General features: G+C 38.9%; 1 protein-coding gene and 2 long non-coding RNA genes across 3 annotated transcripts in view; 1 reads left to right on the top strand and 2 right to left on the bottom strand.

Moving 5' to 3' along the window:
- Window positions 1-764: 764 nt before the first annotated feature.
- NXPH2 (neurexophilin 2) overlaps window positions 765-23,233 on the top strand; it is a 103,625-nt gene continuing 81,156 nt past the window's right edge. The window contains exon 1 of the mRNA XM_037523295.2: window positions 765-918. Coding sequence (XP_037379192.1) covers window positions 868-918 — 51 coding nt within the window. The 5' untranslated portion in view covers window positions 765-867. The remainder of the gene's footprint in view (window positions 919-23,233) is intronic.
- On the bottom strand, window positions 1,288-6,658 carry LOC129146624 (uncharacterized). Its single transcript, XR_008553543.1, has 3 exons — window positions 6,520-6,658; window positions 6,043-6,136; window positions 1,288-2,347 (listed from the first exon to the last, which is right to left on the bottom strand). It is a non-coding gene; the product is annotated as an uncharacterized LOC129146624 (long non-coding RNA).
- LOC119255805 (uncharacterized) lies at window positions 7,188-22,108 on the bottom strand. The gene is made up of 3 exons (XR_005127542.1): window positions 22,035-22,108; window positions 7,503-7,646; window positions 7,188-7,419 (listed from the first exon to the last, which is right to left on the bottom strand). It is a non-coding gene; the product is annotated as an uncharacterized LOC119255805 (long non-coding RNA).

Here is a 23,233-nt window from a genome sequence, read left to right as displayed (position 1 = left end):
AGTAAGCTGGGATGGCTACTTAGCTCGGTCTCTTTTCTGCCTTTACCCCTAAACATCCTTCTCTATTTCCTCTACTTTCAACCGCCAGAAACCCTTCCAGTCTTGCTAGCTACACTTTGCACCCCCGGCTCCGGCATGGCGAACTAGGCTGCGCGGCGGAGCAGGGCACTCTCCCAGGGGTCCGGGGCGCCTACCCCGCCCCCTCTCGAACCCAGCCTTTCTGGGTCGCAGACCCCGCACGCGGGACCCCACGGTCCCCACCACCACTCAAGCTCCCGGCGCACTCTTCCCTGCATCCACACGGGCAGACACCCTTCCCACTCCCCCGGCGAATCCAGAGAGGGTCAGCGAGCGCGCTCCTGGCCCAGCCGAGCCACCCGACCGGCCGCTGCTGGGCGGGGACGGAGGAGCGGCCGGTCCCCGCGGGGCTCCGGGGCGCGCTCAGTTCTGCGGGGCGGTTGCGAGGCGGAGCCAGATCGCTGAAGCCACCGGGCGCGGGAACCCGGCACCCAAGCGCCGGAGCCGCGGCCTCTGGCCCGCGGGCGCCCCCCGCACCCCGCCTCACTCCGACGCTGGGACACAGGAGCCCCGCGCGCCCGGGAGCGCAAGGCTGCGTGCGGGAGCTCGGGCGGCCCCGCGCGCGCCTTTCCAGCCCTCTCCGAGGAGGGGCGCGCTGGGACCCTAGAGGCACCTCGCGTCCGCCCGCCCTCCCCCATCCCCGCCCGCGCGGCGCGGTGCGGCGCTCGGATCCCGGGAGCAAAGCGCCGCGCTGTGTCCCTGGCGTCCTCAGTCCTGCCCCCCGAAGTGGAGATGCGCGAGAGGCAGGCGAGGGCGCGCAGCTCGTGAGACGCCGCGCCAGCCGGCACCATGCGCCTGCGGCCGCTGCCCCTCGTCGTGGTCCCCGGCTTGCTGCAGCTGGTGAGTGCCCGGCCCGCCGCGCCACCCCGCGCGCCCCGGACGGGTTTCGGCGGGAAAGCGGCGCGGGGAGACCACTAGGAAGCGGTGCTTGGGGGCTGCTTGGGACGTGGGGCTGGGGGCGCGCGGAGTTTGGTGTTACCTTGGGGGGAAAGCGCCGGGGGAATGGAATAGACGGGACCTTAGGGCGAGGGAGGCGTAGCAAGGGCCGGGACTTGAGGATTGGGGTAAAGTGGGCAGAAAGTCTGCGGGAAGAAGGCACTGGAGAAGGAAGAGGTGCACTGAGAAACGATCGGGCACGGGACGGAGGTGGAGGGGTAGGATGAGGATGGGCAGAAAGCCCTGACTCAAGCCCAGAGTTTGAGGGGCTGCTGGTTTTTATTTTTCACGTGGTGTTTTGCCCAGATGCCAGCAGACACTTCCAAACCGCAGCATCGTGCACCCTCGTTCGCAGGGCCAGCTAGTGTCGGCTAGCTAGGAGAAAACTTAGGCAAAAGACCGATTTTAGGGGCAGATTGGAATTTTCTTCGTTTTCCATCTGGCGCTGGCGCCTGGGATGGGATTTTTTGCAGGTGGGGGCCGCAGAATGTAACTTTCGCGCTCAACTCTGCTCAGGAGCCCCCTCTCCGGCATCTCTAAGGAGTGTGTTCCCCAAGACCTCGCTGATTTGGACCTTTCTGGGGGCGCTGAGGAATATGAAGGGTATTGGAAGGGGTTCTCCGGCGAGACTCTAGGCGACTGTCTTCGCGTCGTAACTGTTCTCTTTTTACCTGCATGACGCCACGCTCTGCCCCTGACATAGATCTAGATACTCTGTAATGCACGTTGCACATCGCTAGTTAGTTATATTTGAAGGAACTCCAAAGGAAGATCTTCAAGCAGACAACTTTCAAAAATTATAGAAGGGGACTGCTTTGGCTCAGTCCTCCTCTGTGATGGATTTCTCTTGCTCTCTTGACACCTAGTGATACTGTGCTATTAAGAGGGCTTTTAATGGATGCCAAGATTTCTTATGTTTGGTCCTCATACTGTAGAGGGACCGGTTAGCTTTGCGCTGGCTGTTAAAACTAAATTAAAGAACCTAACTTTAATACTTAGAGAGTGATGGTATCTTCAGTCCCTTTCTCTCTCCCTACTCCGCGTCCTTTCATTCTATCCTTTACTTTTAGAGGGAAAAATCTAGTAAGTTATGAAAGTTTCCCTATGATATGTATATAATAGAGGCAGAGTACTTTGCAAGTTTTGCACATTTGAAGAGACTGTAAAAGGTCTTGTGAAGAGGAGAGGGCACAGAAAGGCCTGTTCATCCTGATTAGATCAGAGGTTAGCTTCACCTGCACAGCCTTAACTAGAATTCTTCCTTGGCATCAAGAAGAAAATGCAGTGATGCTCCAAATGTCCTTGAATGAGCCAGCACTGGCTATAATACTGCCTGTTAAAGTAATATTTACATCTGTGGCATTATGCATGCAAAATAATCAGTATGCAAAATACTACTATCACTTGCTTTTTAAAATGTTAAATCTGAACTCCAATAATACGTGATCCGGCAAAGCAGTATTTATATGGCGTATGTAAGTAAATTTCTAAAAGCCTAAGATATCAGGTACAGTACTTAAATAGCGGACCGTCAATACCCTCTTCAATTTCTTAGTTCATTAATTTAACTTTGCACTCAGTGATCATGATGTGTGTCTGTTTCATAAGCATTGTGTTATACTCTTAAAGATGAGGAGATATATTTGGGCAGCTATAGGGGAAAGTCCTCCTATCAACTACTGTATTGAAAATGTTTGTTTGTTTTCACACCAGCATAGTCAATAGGAAATACATCTTGAAGGGATTATATGCCCTGCTTAAGAGCCAGATTCTAATATTACAGTATGGATTGATTGATTAGTTTTTAAGGAAGCTTATGTCAAATTCTAATCCGTTTTTGGATTGTGCTTGGGTTGTAATGTTTTTTTCCTGGAGCACTTTATCATGGTAAGTGAGGTGGGGAGCTGCAGCTGTGTGATAAGCACACATTCCTTTCACTGCCATCCTTTTGGACAATAAAAAACTGTTTACATTCTCCACATTCTGAGAGCTGTTTCCAATCAGGATGTAAAAGAAAAATAGAGTGGCTGAGCTGGGTTGATCTAAATTAAAACATCCCCCAACCCCACCATGAATCCAGCCTAGCAGTATGAAAAAGGACAGATCATAATTTGGTCCTTCAGATTGTTCACTGTTTTGTCCCACGTTTTTCAGCTGATATTGAACTTCTTTGTTAAATCCCAACAGCAAGTAGATTAAATTTTTTCTACATCTGAAAACTAGCCTTAATTTTCTGTTAGTATGTTCTTGGCAGAACTACCCTTAGTGAGGTACAGGGGCAAGGTTGGGGATAGTTGAAATTGGGTTCTACTTTTCCATCTGCACTGCCAGCATGAACAATATACCTTTTAAATGCTAAATACATTTAATGAGTAGTGGATTCATTTGGGGATATTGCAATTTTATTTATAAGAAAATTGCCTGTTTCATCTAAAAGCCATTACAGGGAGTTGGGCCCAAATAAGTCACTGACAACATAATACTGGTTCATATCGGAATGTTTTTACTTATTTTTGTAAAATTTCAACTTTTAAGAAAGCAATAAACTGAGTTGATGAATATTGCAAATATGTTACCTAGCTTAGCCCAGTTTTCCTGGCCTGTGTCCAGTTTTTATAATAAGACAGGTTGCCATCACTAATTAATAGAATTACTAGGCATTTGCAGAATTTAAATATCAATCCTGAATGTATTATTTTCTTTGAAATTCTTATTCAGTAACATATTCTTCATAAAATTTCCAACAGCATATTACTTCTTTTCTGACATCTAAAGCAGAGAAAATTAGCATTTGAAATTAATGTGATAATAAAATGAGTGTTGTTTCATGACATGGCACAAGGTAAAGACTTTGCCTGTTGACAACTTTGTACAGATTTGCATGATAATTTGTAACTCTAATAAGTGTGAATTTTGCCTTTAAGTAAAATGCAAATTGTGAAAAGATTAAATAGAAAATTAAATGCATGATTAGCTTGAGTTTAAGAAAACCTAGCAATGATTTTTCAAATAAGTTTTTTATACATTTCAACTTGTTTTTCAGTGATATAATGATGAGTTTCTCAAGTAAAATATATATTAAAAGTGCTGTAAGTTTGCAAATTTTTGAAATCCCATAAAATCAGAATATTTGTGACACCAGGTGTTTTAACTTTAAGTCCTTCCTCATTGTATATTATTGATCCACATGAACTAATTAAGGATATTTTTTCCTTTAAAAATTTAATGATTTTATTATTTGTTTAATGTGATAATCATAACATATATTTATTCCAGGTTCTGTATTTACAAGAACTGATAACTCATGACTGTCCTCCATTCAAAAATCATAATTTCCCTCATAGAGTTTGATCAATAAACATCAAAACAGTATTTCCCAGTGAAGGATCAATATCCCTCTGTTGGCTGGATGACAACGCGGAGGAGAAAAAAATCCATTGTATCATTGTTATGATGTAGATTTGGCCAGGCTTTAAAAATTAACTCATTATAAGCATCTTTATCTTAGACACTTTTACAAATTTGAATTAGGATTAGACAATTAAGTTCTTTATTCCAATCACTCACCTTCCAGTGAAAGTTGTGTTCCCTTGGCCTAGTCTGAGATGATATTATTTGCGTCAGTTTTAAATACAGTCCAAAGAGGAAACGGACTCTTCTTGGGAACTTATTTTTAGCTTAATAGATTTCCAAATGGGATAGAAAAGCTTTCTTAATTGTTGTTCTGTATTTATTTTACTTAAAGTCTTTATTTTTTTCTGATTAATGGTTGAAATGCTAAATAAGGTAGAAAGCTTTTTTAAAAAAAACATTTAAAGGTTTTATTTACACTGTCAGGTTAAAATGTGTGGGTCTTGCAAATTGAAAGAATTAAGAAATGTTGATTTTCCTAGTACATTGCCCTCCTTTTCTCTATTAAAGAACTAATCAATATATTTTGGATGATTTAGTAATTTAGGAATAACAATCAAAGATAAATGTAAATATGTCACAGGTTTGTGATTTTACAAAAGCTTTAGGACTATTTCTTAGTGTTTACATATTCTGCAAACTCCTTTACCTGAAGCTTTGCTGGGTAAGATTTGAAAAAAGAATTATAGCTACACATTCAAGTACCTACAGATAGGACTGTGTCAGCACTTCTGTAAAGAATCTCATTTCTATCTTAGCCATAAGCATTACTGCCGGTTAGAAGTTGGCATTTAATATCTTGATTTGGGAGTCAATTATTTTAAAGCTGCTTTAAAAAATTGGCCCAAATGATCTTCAGCACACATCCATGCAAGGTGACTCTCTAGGTATCCTTGCAGTATACAGGGTGATGATTTAACTAATTAATTTCTATGTTATTCTTTTACAGTGGCATAATAAATAACCCTTTTCAAATAACCTATTTATTGCACCACTCTAAGATTTTGTAACACTATTTTATCGTGTTTTTTTTTTAATTGTGCCAAATTCATATGCCCTAGTCAGTGTTTTTATAAGTATTTACTAACAAGCCATTTGAATTTTTTATTATTTATGATATGACAGATGGTGTTGATGACAACTCCATTCTTCATTTCAAAATCCTACTCAATAAAAAGATTGTAAGCAATTTACACTATGAATTTTCATATTATACAAAGATTCTAAGATATAATTGATTATAAACTTCTGTTTTATATTTAATTTGTGAAACTCTAGATAAAGACTTAGGGGAAAAAACCTAGATAAAAGTAACTGTATGGTTCACTGTTCTGTGAGATCAGTATGTAAGAATTGTTTCTTTATAGAATTTCTATTAAAAATGAAAGTTCCATTATTCATATCCAAAACCTATAAGATTTTCTTTTTTTCTAGCCATATCACTTAATAAATAAAAAGAATTGTCTTTAAAATTGCCATTCTTGTAGATTTTGCTGTTCTTAGATTGGTGGACCTAAGTAAGAGTAGTGGGAAATTTTATAAACTCAAAGTAGTGGGAAATTTTATAAACTCAAAGTGCATTGACAATAATGCTATGTTAGATTTGTATACACTTACCTGTTTTCAAGTTTCTTTTGTACAGTTTATATCATTTTATTTTCCCAGGAAGACTAGGAGATAGAGGGAGACATTTTAAGTATTTTCATTTGTACTGAAAAGAATAACAAATTTGGTGTTAGAAGACTTGGGTTATATTTCTAAATAATTTGCACATTTAACAAATCTTTACTTTTAGTAAAACTAGGCAAAGGGAATTAATTGATAGAAACTTATTTAACACATGCAAATAACAAAATCAATAAACTTTAAAACGGTACATTTAGAGGTTTTTTTAATCTCTAGACCATTTTTAAGTTGTAAACTAATATCTAGTCCTTGCTTTAATTTAAATAAAAGTAAATTAACTTTAATTAAATTCTGATTTTTAGGTAAGCAGCATTATAGTTTCATATCATACTTCAACCCAAAAACTAGCATCTAACAATGTACTTCTTAATGGAATGAATCCAGCCTACTTAAATCTGGAACACTTACAACTAATTAGGAGTTCATATGTAAATGAAAGAAAAATTTTTTAAGAAAACCAACAAAAAACTGACATCTGAGACCTATCAAAGTGAAGAACATTGTTAATGCAGACAAGCCATTTGAAACAGACCGACCAGTCCTGGAGTTTGAGCCAGCCGTACCTTAGACAAGGTAGATGTCTCTAGAAACCAACCTTGTCTTTGTGATGTTGCTGGTTTTCATCAGATAAACTAATCCTGAGGTCATAAAGAAACACTTGTGAGATTATATTTATTCAAGAATATGCAAGATTGTTATTTTCAAGCATTGTCATTATACACAATTAAAAAATCTCATTGGTTATATCTCAAGCTATATGCCTATTCTACTTATTCACTCAAAACAGTAAATTGTCTAAATTATTTGAAGTGAGAGACCATATGTGTAACTTGAGTGACTGTTAAAAATCTATGTGACTTCTATTCCATAATTCAAAATATTTGGTTCGTGCAGTCTTACCACTGAAAGTTGTTGATCAACAATCTACAACATATTTTGAATGGATTACACATATAATAATAGAATAGGAACTCTAAGGAAGCATTTAACATATGATTACTACATTTGGTAGTAATGATAACAATAATTTTTATTAATTAAGTTTGGGATTGGGAGAATCCAAACAAGATCGTTGGTATCGGAATAAAGAAAGTGACGATACACGCGAAAAGGAAGTGTTTTCAAGGACAGTTTTTCCATACTTGTGAGTTCATCTGTTGCTCCTGTGCTTCCACCATTCATGGAGTCAGATGAAGTTATCACTTTCCTCTTTTTGATGTCTGCTGTCTTAGTGCTCAGGAAAGTGACTACGTGGTTTACAAAATTCTTTCACATATGTGATCTTATGGGTTCATCTCCACATTCTCTCTACAGTTAAATAGAACAATAGTTACTGCATCCATTTTACAGACGAAGAAACAAAAACACTGAAGGCTTCAGGGATTATAGACCTCACAAGACTTGACTTGTCCACCTAGTCCAGCTCTTAGGTAATGGACGTGTCCAGTTGTAGCAGAAGTTTGTGAGCTCCAGCGTGGATATCAGAAACATGGACTGGAAAGGTCCCACTCTGCTCAGCAACCTGAGGTAGACACCTTCCAGCAGGAAAGTTTAAGTTGTTTGTCATAAAGTTAAGTAAGTTATACAGAACATATGGATTCTAAGATCATAGCCGTTAATTGGCAGTTCTATTTAGAATCTAGCCTCATAAAATTTATGTTTGCCAAGTTGCCAAATGCTCCAACTTTTCTGCAACTGCAGGGTCAAGTTGAAGACCCAGTATTGTGGCTCCAGGTAGGATTAGAGGAGGATTGAGAGTTTCTCTAATTTCTCCAGAGTTCATGTACCACTTCAGATTGCAAAGATGAATAAGGAGAAAAGAAAGGCCTTAATTCCTATTAAAGCCACTTAATTCTGGCTTTTCCATAAACAGGTTGGGAATATGAGATGGTGCCAGTGTGGGGGGAGGCTGTCTAGTAGGTGCTCACACTTGAACTTGATGTATTCATATGTGATTTTGCTTTACTAGTAGTATATTTACACTTTCATCCCCCTTTCTTTTATGAAAATATGTATTTTGTTATAAGGGTAAAATATTGTAATCAATGTAGTTGACTCTCCATCCAGATCCCTTTGGATCTGTTTTTTCATGTTTCTGTGGCCTCCTCCCTACCTGGTACCCATTCTAACCTTTGGCATCTGTTACTGTCCTTCAGAGATTGCCCCAGGTGTTGGCTGCCCCTTGCCAGAAGGCACTCAGAGCCAGGTGCAGTTCTCGAACCACCCTCCCCCCCACCTGGTTGGTCTTGACAAATGACAGATGCCAGAGTGTGTGGAGTCTGGGCCCTTGCTGTCCTAGTGCCCCTGCGGGATCAGGCTGACATTCCCCTCTGTGGGACTCTGCCTTTGATCACAATTCCAGGGCTCCCCCATCCTCTCACCTGCTGCCCCCACTCCCTTACCAGACTTCCCTAGAAGCACTTCCTTATAAATCACTTGCGCCCAAATCCTTGTCTCAGTATCTTCTTCTCAGAAACTCAACCTAATATCTCTGTTTAAAATGTTTTTAATATTTAGAAATTTTTACATTTCACTCTTCCCTGCTTTCTGCCTACTTACAATAAGGGATAATCACAACTGAGTGTTTAATACATATCTTTCTAGAAAGTTCTATGTTACATATTTGGCTATATGTGATATTAAACACAGCATAATATTAATGTTGTGAAACTTACTTTTTAACACAGGAATATGTTGTGGGAAGTCTTATACACTGTGGAACAACTTATATTTTTGAGTATTCATAGGATTTCATGACTTTGATAGTCAACACCTTTGTTAAGTATGTTGAGACTTTTAATGTATTTATCAGTATACCTATAAAATAAATTCCTAGAGATAAAAATGCTAGTTCAATGCTGGGAATGTACAAAATGAATTTTTATAAATATAGATTTTTCTGTAAATGACTATAACAGAATTTATTCACTCAGTATATGTGCATGCCTGTCTCCCTGTTGGGTATTGCTTTGGGCTTTTTTAAAATTTGCCAACCTATTATAGGAAAACACCTCATTGTTTTTAAAATGTCTTTTATGTTAACTTATTTAGAAGGAAGTGAAATAAATGTATTTTCATATTTAATAACCATTCATATTGCTTATTTTGTGATTTCCCTTTTTGTATTTTGTAGATTGATAACTTCCATTTTCAATTATTTTTCTATAATCTTTAAATTTGTATAGTTTCTTTTTTATATTGCCCTTTGAGAGTTTTTTTTTTTATTATTCCTGGGTATTTTATACATTATGGGATTGTTGTGGATACCATTTCTATGCCTAACACTTTTTTTCATTTTTTAAATTTAGTTTTTGGAGATTTCTCCCCTCAGATGTGGTCACCGTAGTTCTCCCACCACCAAAACACTCACCATCCATCACCATATTCCCTTGTGCTCTCCCTCCACTGTGGACACCCCTCCAAAGCTCCCCTACTATCTCTCCTCCTGGGTGCTTCATATCTATGGTCAGCTTTCAAGATTTGTCTTTGTCTGACCCTTTGTTTGGTTTTTCTATATTTCACATATAAGTGAAACCATCCAATATTTATCTTTTTCCTTTTGACTTATTTCACTTATCTGTGCTGTGCCTAACATTTAATTTTTTTTTGATGGATTATAAGAAGTTATTTTAGTGTGTTTATGTTTGTATCACTTCTACTTCTAAGCTGGATTATTAGCTATAGTAATTTTAAACTTGATTTTTGTATAGAAAATCATATCTGTAAAAAATCTTATATTTGGCTTGCTCTATTGCATATTTATGCTTATTAAATTAAAATATCTCCTTGTGCATGGGACAGAACCTTTAGATTATTGCTGAAGAACAATGTGAAAGTGAGTGTGTAATGCTCATATCCAACTTTCATGTAAACTTTAATGTTTGCTTTTAGTATCAGATGAATAATCTATCAAATTAAGGACATACTTTTTTTTAAAAAGATTTATTTATTTATTTATACAAGCATTGGGTACAGTCAGAAGCATGGGAGAGTGAGAGAATTCACCAGAGCCAGAGCGGGGAACGGAACAGGCAGATTGACGTAATATACTGCTGAGGGGAGCAGCAGGCACAGCAAGATAGCCCTGTGCGCCATGTGGGACTCTTGCCAGCGGCCAGGGATCGAACTGGCACTGCAGAGGCTGTGAGCAGCTTCGCAGCACAGCGCTCAACTGCTGCGCCACCAGGGAATGCCCAAGAATATACTCTTATATTCCACTTTAAAATAAATTTATGTGGAGACTAGAGGTTGATTTCAGATGTTTTAATCATTACTCAAAATGATCACTTTTTAAAAATGTTAACCAGCTTATGTTTCTTATGTATGAATAGGTTCCCTAATAGTGAGCTAATTAAACAAATCTGAGTTATCTGTATTTTAATATACTAATATATTTGTTTTTATGTTATTAATGTTTGATTTAGGATCTCTGTACTTGTAAGTGAAATATAGCAGAAATGAAACATACCCAGTTTTGCATCAGTATTACTAAAGTATTAAAAGTAGAAAGACATTTATTTTTTTCCCTCTCATTTCTGGGAGAAGTTAAAATAGTTGAAAATGGGATTTCCCTTGGAGTTTTGTTGGGAATCATTTTAATCTGTTTGAGTCTTTTTGTTTTAGGAAAGGAATTTTTATAAGCTATCCATTTATACAGATTTTTTCCTTCAACCACTATTGAATCCTTTTTTTTTTAATTTTAAAAGAAAATAATGGGGCCTCCCCTGTGGCACAGCGGTTGAGCACCACGCTGCGAAGCTGTCTGCATCCTCTGCAGCGCCGGTTCGATTCCCTGCTGGCCAAAGCGAACCCCACATGGCGCAGCAGACCTCTCCGGCCTTGCCTGCTGCTCCCCTCAGCAGTGTCTTTGGTCTGTCTGCCTGTTCTGCTCCCCGCTCTGGCTCTGGTGAATTCTCTCTCCCTCCCACGCTTCTGACCTGTAACCCAGTTCTTGTATAAAATAAATAAATCTTTTTTTTTTTTTATAGAGGCATGTTTTATTTATTTGTTTGTTTGTTTTTGTTGTTGTTTATACATGCACTGGGTACAGTCAGAAGCACGGGAGGGTGAGAGAATTCACCAGAGCCAGAGCGAGGAGCAGAGCAGGCAGAAGGACCGAAGTACACTGCTGAGGGGAGCAGCGGGTGGCAGGAGAGATCTGCGCGCCATGTGGGACCCTCCTTCAGTGGCTGGGGAGCAGCCGGGGATCGAACCGGTGCCGCGGAGGCTTAGGGCAGCTTCGCAACCCAGCACTCAACCGCTGAGCCACCGGGAAGGCCCTAAAATAAATAAATCTTAAAAAAAAAAAAAGAAAATTACGCATTTTGAGCATCTTCAAATTTATTTAGCATTAAAATTTTATATCTATTACCTTAATTTTAAAGAATCTACTTTAAGCCTTTAATTTATGCCCTACTAGCCCACCAGCCCAATTTGTATTAATTGTTATGAAATGGTAGCAGCTAGGGAACTGTGTTCCTTTTCTCTCTAGGTCTACCCCTGTAAATAGTAGCCTTCTGGAGCAGATTCCATAGTTGATCTCTTAAGCGATCCAAGATGAAATGAAGCCTTGGGTCAGGGAGAGAATGTCCAGAACACCCCTGTCCCTTCTACCACCTTAGTGCCTACTTGCATTCCAGCCCCACCTTTGCTGAGGTTAGTGGTGGGGAGAAATAAGCTCGTAGGGTACCCCAGCTTACTGCTCAGGTATTCTTCTCATTGGCTTTTGGTCACAGGCTTCGGCACACTTGACTTTTTCTTTATTCTTATTCACTTTTCCTTATATTTTCTAAAGATTCTCAAATGTTGTGACCTCTTGGCATCCTTTCCTCTCAGCATTCATTTTTGTTTTTGTATTCTTAATTCCATGGGAATTTGGGAGAAAGGCAAGGTAAATACACTCATTCAGCCTTCCTCATTGCAACTGAAAATGTTATAGTCATTTTTGGCCCATGTTTCTTCATGTCCTACCATATCCATTCAGTCAAAAAATCCTATGAAATTTCATTCCAAATATCTATGTAAACTGTCTCTTTTTGCCTACTCCCTGCCATTTTATCACTTGGAAGCTGTAGCAGCCCCTTAGCTGGTCTGCCATATTTCAGTATGCGCCTTCTTAAAATCCATTTCACATATCACAGAATCTTCTTTCTTAAGTTCTCCTTTGATTTACTATGCCACTCCATTATTAAGAATGAGATTTTATTTTTCTTAACACATTGAGTTTAAATTCCTCTTCCAGCTTTCCAGTCTTAAATCTCTTATCCAATATTCATTGCATACTCTTAACTACACCCAGATCTTTGTCCTCAAAGCTCCATGATTATGTCAAATAAAGGAAAACATAGGTTTTATCACACTGACTTGGATACCTCTGCTTTTTCCAGCATCCAGAAAAGCTAGTAAGTCTACTCAATTTAAGTCCCTTTCCACATAAAATCGCAGTAATTATAGCTATCTCACTGGGTTATGATGATGATATACAAAAATGTAAAGTGCCTAACACTACTTAAACAAATGCCAGTTTTCTTTTCTACCTGCAATAGGTTAGGTTCTTTGTGTGCAAGCAACAGAAACTGAGTCTGACCTGCTTAAGCAGAGAAGAAATTCATGAAAACAAGGCAGTTCACAAGAAAGATTGGAAAACCTGGCATACTGGCAATAGAATCAAAGATCTAGTTATCAGGAAAGTATCAGCTAGCCAAGATGATGAATAAATGCCCACTTCTTCTTTTCTTTTCATCTAGTCCTTGTGTTAAGTCTTTCATTTAAGATGTCATGTTTGGTTGAAAGAGCATGGTTGACTTGGGTCACATGCTTTGTCTTGAGAAGGATGGATGGTTTTGATGAACAGTTCCATTCATAGTAGAGAATCAGTACTAATGTTGCAATCAGCAATTCCACTGAAAAATAGTCCTATTAGAGGAGGTCCAAACATCATAGTGAACTTCTATTTCAGCCCTTTATATTAATCAACATGATCTTTCACTCATCAATAGATGTAAACCAGATCACAAGTCACTTAAGAGAAATATTAGCAAAAATAAAAACTAAAAAAGGAGAAGAAAAAAGAAGGAAACAGAATTTGTCTTGGAGGAAATGACTAATACAGATGACAGACAGCAATTTTAAAAATTGCTAATTAGTATTCTCAAAGAGTTAAGAAAATATTGCACTCAGAAAATACAAGCAAGCCATTATAAATAAAGTTCAACTGGATAACAGAAAAGAAGTCTTGGAAATGAGATATATAACTGAAAAATTAAAAAAAGTCAGGGAAAAGAGCAGGGTAAAGGCTTTGCTGGTGAGCTGTCAAAGGTTAAGTCAAGGAAATCTCCCAATGGGAACCACGGAAAGGGGGAATGTCCTATTCATTTTCGGATGTTTAGCACCATCCCATCCCTTTACCACCTGGGTGCCAGTAACACCCTCGCCTGGTTGTGATCATCAAAAATGTCTCCAGATGTTGACAGATGTTCCCTGGAAAGCAAACACACTCCAATTAAGAACCACCCACCTTATAGGGAATTCCTGGCTGTGAAGTTGAACCAACTGACTTCTTTGCCTTTCCCAGTTAAAGGCTTTCCTTCTGCACTGTTGGAGCTAGGCGGGGGAGGCGGTCAGCATTTTTGCAGAAGCCTGGTTTCTTTTGCATATACCTAGTTTCTTCTTAACACTTTTCCCCATGTCTGGTGGATGTCTTGATGTCAGTTGGTAATTTTTTAAACGCCAACTCTGTCAAGCATGCACATCTCTATTTGACTAATTTTCCTTTTAAGAGAAATGAATGTTGAGTGAACCCTCCCACCCTATATCCCATACCCAAATAAGATTTCCCTCTCTGGGAGAAATTCACAAATTTCATTTTGCTTCAGATAGAGGACTGATGCAGAAAATTTTGGTAAAGTGTTATATTTTCCATATTTTTAAACACTGTAGTGAGAAAAAATAGTTTGTAGAAGACAGCAAATAAAGTGAAAATTACAATTATAGATGAAAATTAGATAATAAAAATGTGAGCTAAATCATACTTGATGCGTGTATTTGTTAGAGTTAAAATGTAGTAGGAATACATTCTTCAAAGGGTTTATCACAAACCCAGGTTTTATTAGGAATGTTGAAACTGGAGAGCAGCACTTTTGAGTGCAAAATTTGATCCAGTGTTTCTGAAATTTCAAAAAGTAACTTTAAACTATTCAATTCGACTCTTGAGGGCTAGATTCTATTTCCTTTATGGAAAAATTGGGAATTTTCAAAGCTTATTGAAACATAAACTGAGTTACTCTATTTTTATAAATGGTCTGAACACTTTCTTCTACATTAGAATGCATTTTTAATTAAGTTTCTCCTTTAAGGCAATTCTCATATTAATAAAAAAAATGTATCTATGAAGGTATGCTGTGAGTGTTGCTTCTTCTCCCCCAGAGGTGAACATAGTAATAAAAAAGTAAACAGAATCCTGGTGGTGCTAACATTTGAAATGCATTTTAATGAAACGGTGGCTATGCATAAATCATTATCTTAATTATTTCAATAAAGTCAGAAGCACAGTGGACTGCAGTAGGGCTGCCACTCCATGTCTTTATTTGTATTGAGGGTGAGCCTCGGCCTCCCCGTCACATACAAAGTGACATCTTATCAATCAATAGCAGGAACATGTCTTGTCTCTGCAGTAAAAGTTATAGACCTGAGGTATGCTGTTGTCACTCTCTGTCCTCCTGCCTAAACAAATCATTATTTACTGATATACTCTTTAGCTTCCGTCAAAGATTAATGTAGAAAATAGCGATAGGAAAACATTTTGGGTGTACGTATTCCTATTTTCATTCTTTCCCTCTTTCAACAGTTGAAGTGTCTACTGTAGGTATGGCACTATGCTAAGCATTTCCTTAGAATGTATTCCTAGAAGCAAAAATCTTTTCCCTGATATATCAAGAATCCTTATTTAAAAATGAGAATTTCAATTCAGTGTTTCCTTTTTAAATTTCCTACCAGGAAGAGCAGCGTTAATTTATGCTCAGTTGCAAAATGTATCTTCCAAAACCCAATTTTCTTAAAGTTTTCTTTCCCGTTATGTAGTTCTTGATCTTGTTTTCTTTTACAAATCGTCACATAATTATTTTTTTATCATATGCCTTGCAAGTACTTTCTTGAAAGTATTTGAAGTAGACTAAAACTTTCTTTGCCAAATGTTTCACCATCACTGTCCTAATGTGCCTTTAACACTAATTTTGTGGAGTCATTTCAATTCTGTGCATATGAATTTTCTCTAAAAATTTCCTTCTGAGAATTGAGGTGATTCCCAAATGCTGGTCCATGAACCAGCTGCAACAGCCATGGTAAGAAGGTTTTCAGAGCCTTTGGGCATGTTATACCAGTGTCTCTGGGCTGGGGCCAAACCACCAGGTGATGCTGGGGCCCAGCCAGATTCCGGAACCCCTAGACCAGATGGTCTCTTAGATGTCCTTTGGCTTTATAAATTTATGATATTGGAGTTCTGGCCCCTGGTGGGTGGAATATAAGCCAGTTCCTGGGGAAAGAACTGCAGATATGCTGATTAAATTATCAGTGACAGGAGGAAGAAACCCAGTCATGAGGGCTTTCCCAGCTTTTGCAAATCTATCCTCCAAAGATGTGTTAAGAGCTTGTCTCTGAGTTCTGCACACTCTTTGCACACCTTTGTTGTAACATTTTTTATGGCATTGTAATTGAAGTACACATCTTTGTATAATCCACTTAATCATAGTGAAATCCATAGGCACAGCGGACTAAATGTTAACTTCTGTATCATCACAGTCAGCCTCATGGTAGGAATGCTATAAATGCTCAAATGAATGAACTATTGAGAGAAAAATCAGTCAATAACTCCGATACGCTATTCTTCAAAGCCAGTAGAAAAGTACTCTGTGACAGATTGCTAGGAAGAAGTTTGGGTGATTTATTAAATCTAAGTCCTGCGTCTGCTGGTTCAGTGTCACCGGCCTCCTTTAAAGTATACCTAAAACCCTTTGTGTTGATACACTACATTTATATAGAATAAGGCCCTTAAATTTTCTCTTAATAGGGTAGTAAGGATCATTTGGTATAAGACTTCTACACTTCAGGTAAGCACCATGTTAAAATAGACTCTCATATGTTTTGTCTGAGTCTCAGAACTAAGTCTGTGTTCTTCTATTACAAAAAAAGAAGAACATTCACATTGGACAAGGGACTGGTTAAGTCCATATTTTTTACCCTTTTAGAAGTAAACACAGATAGCCGCAAATATAAAATTTGATGTTTATTCATAAACATCTACTTTATAAGGCTTTCTATCTCTTCCTGTAATTATTGACTCATGTTTATAATACAGTATGCCATGGAAGTGTCCTTTTTAATATATTGATACTAATGTAATTAGATAAATAAATAATTAAAATAGAAAAATATTTATTTCTAGCTTAGAGGCAGTTTTTGACAGAAAATTATCCTGAGAATAAGGATATAGACATTCAAACAATTTAAAAATTTCAGTCAAGATTTCCGACCTAGTTTTTAAGTCTGATATTTTAGTACTTTCCTATATTGATTTCTTTATTTAATTAATTTTGTGAAGTAATAGGCTTAAATTGCTGATATTTTTATTTTAAGGGCACTTTTTAGTATAATTTTAATTTACTATCTTTTAAAATAATACTCACCATGTATCAGAATTTTATTTATTTATTTTTACAAGCACTGGGTACAGTCAGAAGCGCGGGAGGGTGAGAGAATTCACCAGAGCCAGAGCAGAGAGCAGAACAGGCCGACTGAGGAAGTACTCTGCTGAGGGGAGCAGCGGGCGGCAGGAGAGGTCTGCGCGCCATGTGGGACCCTCACCCAGGGCAGGGGATCGAACTGGAGTTGCAGAGGCTGTGGGCAGCTTTACAACCCAGCGATCAACCGCTGCGCCACCGGGGAGCCCCTAGAATTTTTTTATTGCTGATTAATGTCATTATTTCCTGGTTGAGAATTTTTTAATTTCAAGACCTGATATGGTTTTCATCATGTTTCCTACCTCTAAGCACTCTAACTTTTGTAACAATGAGATATGCCCAAATTCTCCCTCCTTATTTGTAAATAGATGTAATATAAAAAAAAAAAGTACATTTGATGCAACTTATATAAGTAAACATAGTCTGACCTCAGGAGCCAAGAGTGATTCTGTAGAGAATGGTGCCTCTTCTTATACTAAACAAGCAAATTTCCAGCAGATAAAGGAACAGATTTCCATTCAGTTGAAGTGTATTACCTGCACACAGTTAAAGCTGAAGTGGTACATAGCTCACATGATCCCTTCCATTTGATAAAATATCCTCTGTTTATGCCCTTCTTCCCTATTTAGGCCATCGGAGAAGATACTCACATTTTCATCCAGGAAAAAAACTTTCTTCTGTGTTCTATTTTTTTTAAGATTTATTTATTTATGCATATAAGAACTGGGGTATAGGCCAGAGAGGTGCTGAAGGGGGAGAGGTGAGAGGATTCACCAGAGACAGAGTGGAAAACAGAACAGGCAGACTGGCTGAAATACACTTCTGAGGGGAGCAGCGGGCGAGTCAGGAGAGGTCTGCCATGCCATGTGGGTAGCTCCCTGGTGGGCCAGGGGATTGAGCTCATGCTGCAGAGGCTATGGATCGCTTCACAGTGCTGTGCTTAACTCCTTGCGCCACCAGGGAGGCCCTCTTCTGTGTTCTTAATGAAAAGAATATTAGGGTATACGAAGCATACATGTTGTACAACATTTAAGGTAGTAGACCAAATTTGACAGGGTGAAAAAATGTGACCCAATAATTAAACAAATTCTTTCCATAATATTTGGTTTTAATGATTACTTGTTTCATTTTTGAATTTATAGTGGGAAAATGTAGAACCAAAGCAACTGTATCCAAGTTGTTATTAAGTGAAATGCCTGCAGTGAAAGTATTTTATGTGTGCATGCAGGGAGTAAAAACTATCATCTTTGAATGTCATTAGTGAAAAAATTGAGGATTTTTACTAATTCTGGGTTGCTAGAGGTTTCCAGGTAAAATGTGAATCATGGGGGAGAGATGAGCCAGTATCGGTGTGAAATCTGGTTGTTCCTTTGGTGATGGAACAAATTTAATAGTTCGTGGATTTTATTGATGGTATAAAAATGTAGTTTAAGGCTCTCAACTCCAGATATATCAGAGATAAGCTAAAGGGTATGCTATAAAAGAAGCAAAAACCATGAATTTGTACTCACATCTGCTCCCTACTACCCCTTCAGATACACTCTCAGCTCTGACTGAATCTGCTAAATGTGTTTTACAACAAACCCTCCTACTAAGCACTTTTTCTAGGGACCCAGGTTGCCCTGGCTGCTTCCTCTTCTCTATATACCATAATTCTCTAATCCAAGCAAGAAACTTAATTTCAGTTTTACCTGGCCCTTACACTACTCTGGATTTTAACCAGCCTAATTTAGGATTTTCACCTTTGTCACTCAGTCCTCTCTGAAATATGAGACCTTTTGTGGCTTAGCAATACTCTCACGAGACCCTCTTTGAACACTTAGATATCCTTTAAATGGTGAAGTTCAGACACCTGGCTTTTAATTTTCTAAATCTCAAAGCCGCTAGGTTTCTCACCAACTGAATCTGCTAGCCTTCCTTTTTATCGTCAGATAATACATATATTTGAATGCATATGATAAAATGTATTTTGCTTTAATACATACTTCAAAGTCGTTGAAAGTTAAATATTCTCATATCTGCAAGCAGCCGGATGTAAGCACTTTATTTATCCCAACTTTATTTTAGTGAACTTTGGAGGTGGAGGAAGATGTACTTGGGTATTAAACCCAAGCCAGGATCCTCCTTTCTCAGCTTCAAATGGCACAGGAAACCCCCTTCAGATTTCCAACATGCTTTCTCAGAATAGCACTCATTTCTGTGCCACAGAACATGCTTCAGCTTCTTGCTGAAAACCAACAGGAGGCACAGCAGATGTATTAGTAAATCATAGAAATTTCAAAACTATAAAGAAATATAGCTGACACTGTTGAAAGTCTCTGATGCATAATGGGAAGGAATGTGCTGTGGCCTCTTACACTGGGGACTTGGCCAGGAACCTGACTGCCCGCATCGCCCTCATTGCAGGAGAGGAGGAAGATCTGTAATACATATCAAAAAAAAAAAAAATTCGGGCCTCCCCGGTGGTGCAGTGGTTGAGCGCTGGGCTGAGAAGCTGCCCGCAGCCTCTGTAGCACCAGTTCGATACCCGGCCGCCTGGCGAGGGTCCCACATGGCGCGCAGACCTCTCCTGCCGCCCGCTGCTCCCCTCAGCAGTGTACTTCGGTCCTTCTGCCTGGTCTGCTTTGCTCCCCGCTCTGGTGAATTCTCTCAACCTCCCGCGCTTCTGACTGTACCCAGTGCTTGTATAAATAAATAAATCTTCAAATAAATAAATAAACAAACAAATAAACAAACAAACAAACAAATAAATTCTATGGCAGTTAGCAGGGGAAACCAAAGAACATTTCGGAGACTTCTCTGGTGAAAGAATTAATTGAGATAATTGAGGTTAAGCAGAACACAGGCAGAAAAGACTGAGCAGAATAGGTTTAAATGGAGTAGTGGGTTAAGGCAGATGTTAGCAGTAGGTCAGACAGGATGACAAAAGCTTTGGACCTTTGTGGGTCTTTGAGCTTTTGGTAGAGTTAACAAGTTAACACCAGCACCCTAACAAGGCCCGTAGGATAGATGTTTAACCTGAAGTGCATTAATCAGTGGATGCTTATACCTGCAGAGCCTGATTATTCAGCTGACTACCCTTGTCCTGGATCTGTGGTTGGCAAAGGGTTCCTGTAAAGAATTGAAATCATTGTTCTTCCACCAGCATTGGGCTTCAGAAGAAGGTCCATATTTGATCTCACTGTGAACTCAGCCAGTCTGTGCACTCGGTCCATGAGTCTGCTATATTAACCTAAGAAAGTAGTTCTCAATTTTCGCTATGCAACCACCTGGAAAGATTGCTAAAAATGCAGGTTTTTCGGCTGCTGCCTGGAGATAGATGCCAGGTGTTTAAGGTAGGACCTGGGAGCCTAAATTTTAACAGCATCTAAAGGGCTTCTGAAAATATTCCTCTGGGGACAGTCTGGTTTTTAATGACAGAGCATTATGTAAGGGTCCTGATGGCATTATTCCTCCAAAGCAGCAACGCTTTGTGTAGTGGATGAGATGTGGTTACCCATATTCTCTATATATAACGTTTCAGGATTTCACGATTGGTGAGCTTGTTGCTACCAGATAGTTCTTTCGGTTTCAAAGGGTCAGGCTGAGTGACCTTAAAAACTTGATGGGATATTTAATATATGGACAGACTAAGAATCCCAGCAGGAAAAAAAAGGAGGAAGGCATATGAATGAATTTATTATTACTCAGTAGTAATTGGGAAGCAGATAACCCATTTAATTTACTGCCGTGTCACCTAGATATATGGCTATTTTTCCAGTGCAGAATTGTGCTTGTTAATTTTCTCTGTTGTCTTTGAGAATAAGCACATTGTAGGTGAGTTTTAACTTTTTAATGTGGAAAAAAATACACTGGACGGGGATAGGAAGTTGAAGCCTTTTTCAGAATGATTGTTAATTTAAACACTTTTGTGAAAGAGTACTGATATAGACATCAGTGGCAGGCTGTCACTATGAACATCTATAGCCTCTCGGTTTTTTGTGAAGTTCTAGCTCAGGATGACTTCTAAGATGTAAGGATGGCCAATGACATATGAATGGAAATTTACTGAATGCTGCTCTCAGGAACCTTGTTCTTTTTAAAATTAAAACAAGGATAAATTTCACTAGAAAAAATTTTGCCCTTTGGCACTTTGTCCCTTTTCTATTTTTTTTTTTTTAACCTGGATGATAGACTTAGGGCCCAGAGGTGTGGCAGCCACTCTGTAGACATGAGGCAGCAAGCATGGACAGAGGGCCACATCGTGAGGATGGCAGAGAATAATGATGGTAAAAACTTGGTCCCTTATTGCTTTTTCGAGCCTCTGGTCAGCCCTAGTCGGCCTGCCTCAGAACTCCTTGTCTCGGTCCAGTCGGATCAAGAAGATGTGGTACATATACACCATGGAATATTACTCAGCATTCAAAAAAGATAAACACATGCAATTTGCAGCAACATGGATGGCGCTAGAAGGGATCATGCTCAGCGAAATAAGCCAGAGAGAAAAAGAAAAATACCGGATGGTCTCACTCATAGCAGGAATCTAGAAAACTTAAATAAGGGACCAGGAAAATGAATAACTATAAGAAAGCGAAAATCAAAATCAACAAACAACTATGAACCAGAGACACTCTATCGGGGGTGAGGGGCAGGGAGGGGAGGGATTGGGGTCAAAATAAGGGGCTTGCAATTGTATGGGGAATATAAAAATAAAATTTATAAAAAAAACAAAATAAGGAACAAATGGGATACTAATTTGAAAATAAATAAATAAATAAATAAGAGTATGGGGGGAAAAAAAAAAAAGAACTCCTTGTCTCGAGTGCCTGTCAGTTTAAGCCAGTTAAACTTAAAGCCTACCTATTAAGCTTTTGTTATTTGAAACCACATACTGTCCTGACCCAGGATAATAAAACATTTTGTGAAATATGCCACCTTTATCAAAACACTCACTATTAAAGATAGTTGTGAATCATTATGAATGGGACATGTTGGTTTAAAATAGGAAGGGAAATGAAAGTGTCCTTTAAAAACCTGCATCAGAGTTTTATGGGGTTCAGAAGGAGTGACAGGAGTTTTAGATGGCAATCTATTCCTCCAGTAGCACACATGGTCATAAATTACTTTATAACTGAGATGGTGACCACAGAACATCCAGGAAATGAGATGGCAACTTTTGGATCTCTCAGAGTAGCCAAAGGAAACACTTACCTTAGAATGTGGATGTCAGAATTGAACCACTTCTCATCCCCTTACAATGGCAGACTGGGAATGGAATGTTTTGAAACAACTGGTGTAGACAGTGTCTGATGACTTCAGAATTCTCAGTCATCAGAGAATTCTGTAAACCAGTAAGGGATGGCAATCCACAAAGCCCGTCTCTCATAAAAAGTGTTTCAAGTTTGAGAACTTGTAAATATAAACATAAGACTTTATAAACTTAGCACTTTTGATAGTGATACAAGGCATGCTTCAGCCAGAAGACTTATGTCAGGAGTTCACGATCAGGGGGAAACATGAGTCAGCCACATAAACAGTATTGTGCTGAGAACTCTGCATTGGAGGACAAGAAACCTACCTTGAAAAATGAACTCTTTTTGTTGACTAGCTGTGTGACTGAGGAAGACTCAGTATCACTAAACCTCAAAGTTCTTCCCTGTAAATGAATCTCAGTGTTCTCTCCTGCAAATAGTATATGAACTTTAAAATTATGCTCAGTCCTACAATTCTATGATTCTATAGTAATTTCACAAGGATAAAGGAATACAGTCCTTTGGGTCAGAACAGATTGCTAGCAAAGGCCTCACAGGACCCTGGATAGCTCTTTGGTAATCATATTTAATATTATTATACATAGAATCCAGGTGATAACTATTTAAAATCACTGACAAGCTTTTTTCAAAAGAGGTCCAGGTTATTCAATTATGACTTCTCATTTTTCTTGAATTATCTGTCTTACACAGACTTTGACTTCTTTTATGAGATTTAGGTGATGATAGAAATTTCCCTAAAAACTTGACTCTATCTCAGATTCATTCATCCTTGCACTTCTCTCTTCTCTCCTCACACAGTTTATTGAAAGTAGCATTCCCGTCTCTCAGCTACGGGGCTGAGGGAGAGAGTTCAGGAATGTTGTGGGGTGGGGTGGAGTGTGTGTGTATGAAAACCAGGTTCAACTGGAGAAGCAAAACAAGTGGATAATCAGATAGTGAAATAAACACAAAGAGAGATACATAGACACACATATAAACACACACACATAAACATGTCTATAAATAGATGTATACACATCCACATGTATAGATCAATGATATTTATCTATGTGTGTTCATTTGTATACATAAATGGATTTATCATGAGGATGGGACCTTATACAGTTTGAGGACTGGTTAAGCAGTGTCTGTTGTCTC

Source organism: Talpa occidentalis, unplaced genomic scaffold (assembly GCF_014898055.3).
Source record: "Talpa occidentalis isolate TD23 unplaced genomic scaffold, MPIMG_talOcc4v2.1 talOcc4.3, whole genome shotgun sequence".
In the NCBI taxonomy this organism is placed as follows: domain Eukaryota; kingdom Metazoa; phylum Chordata; class Mammalia; order Eulipotyphla; family Talpidae; genus Talpa; species Talpa occidentalis.
This window is presented reverse-complemented; position numbering and strand designations above follow the sequence as displayed.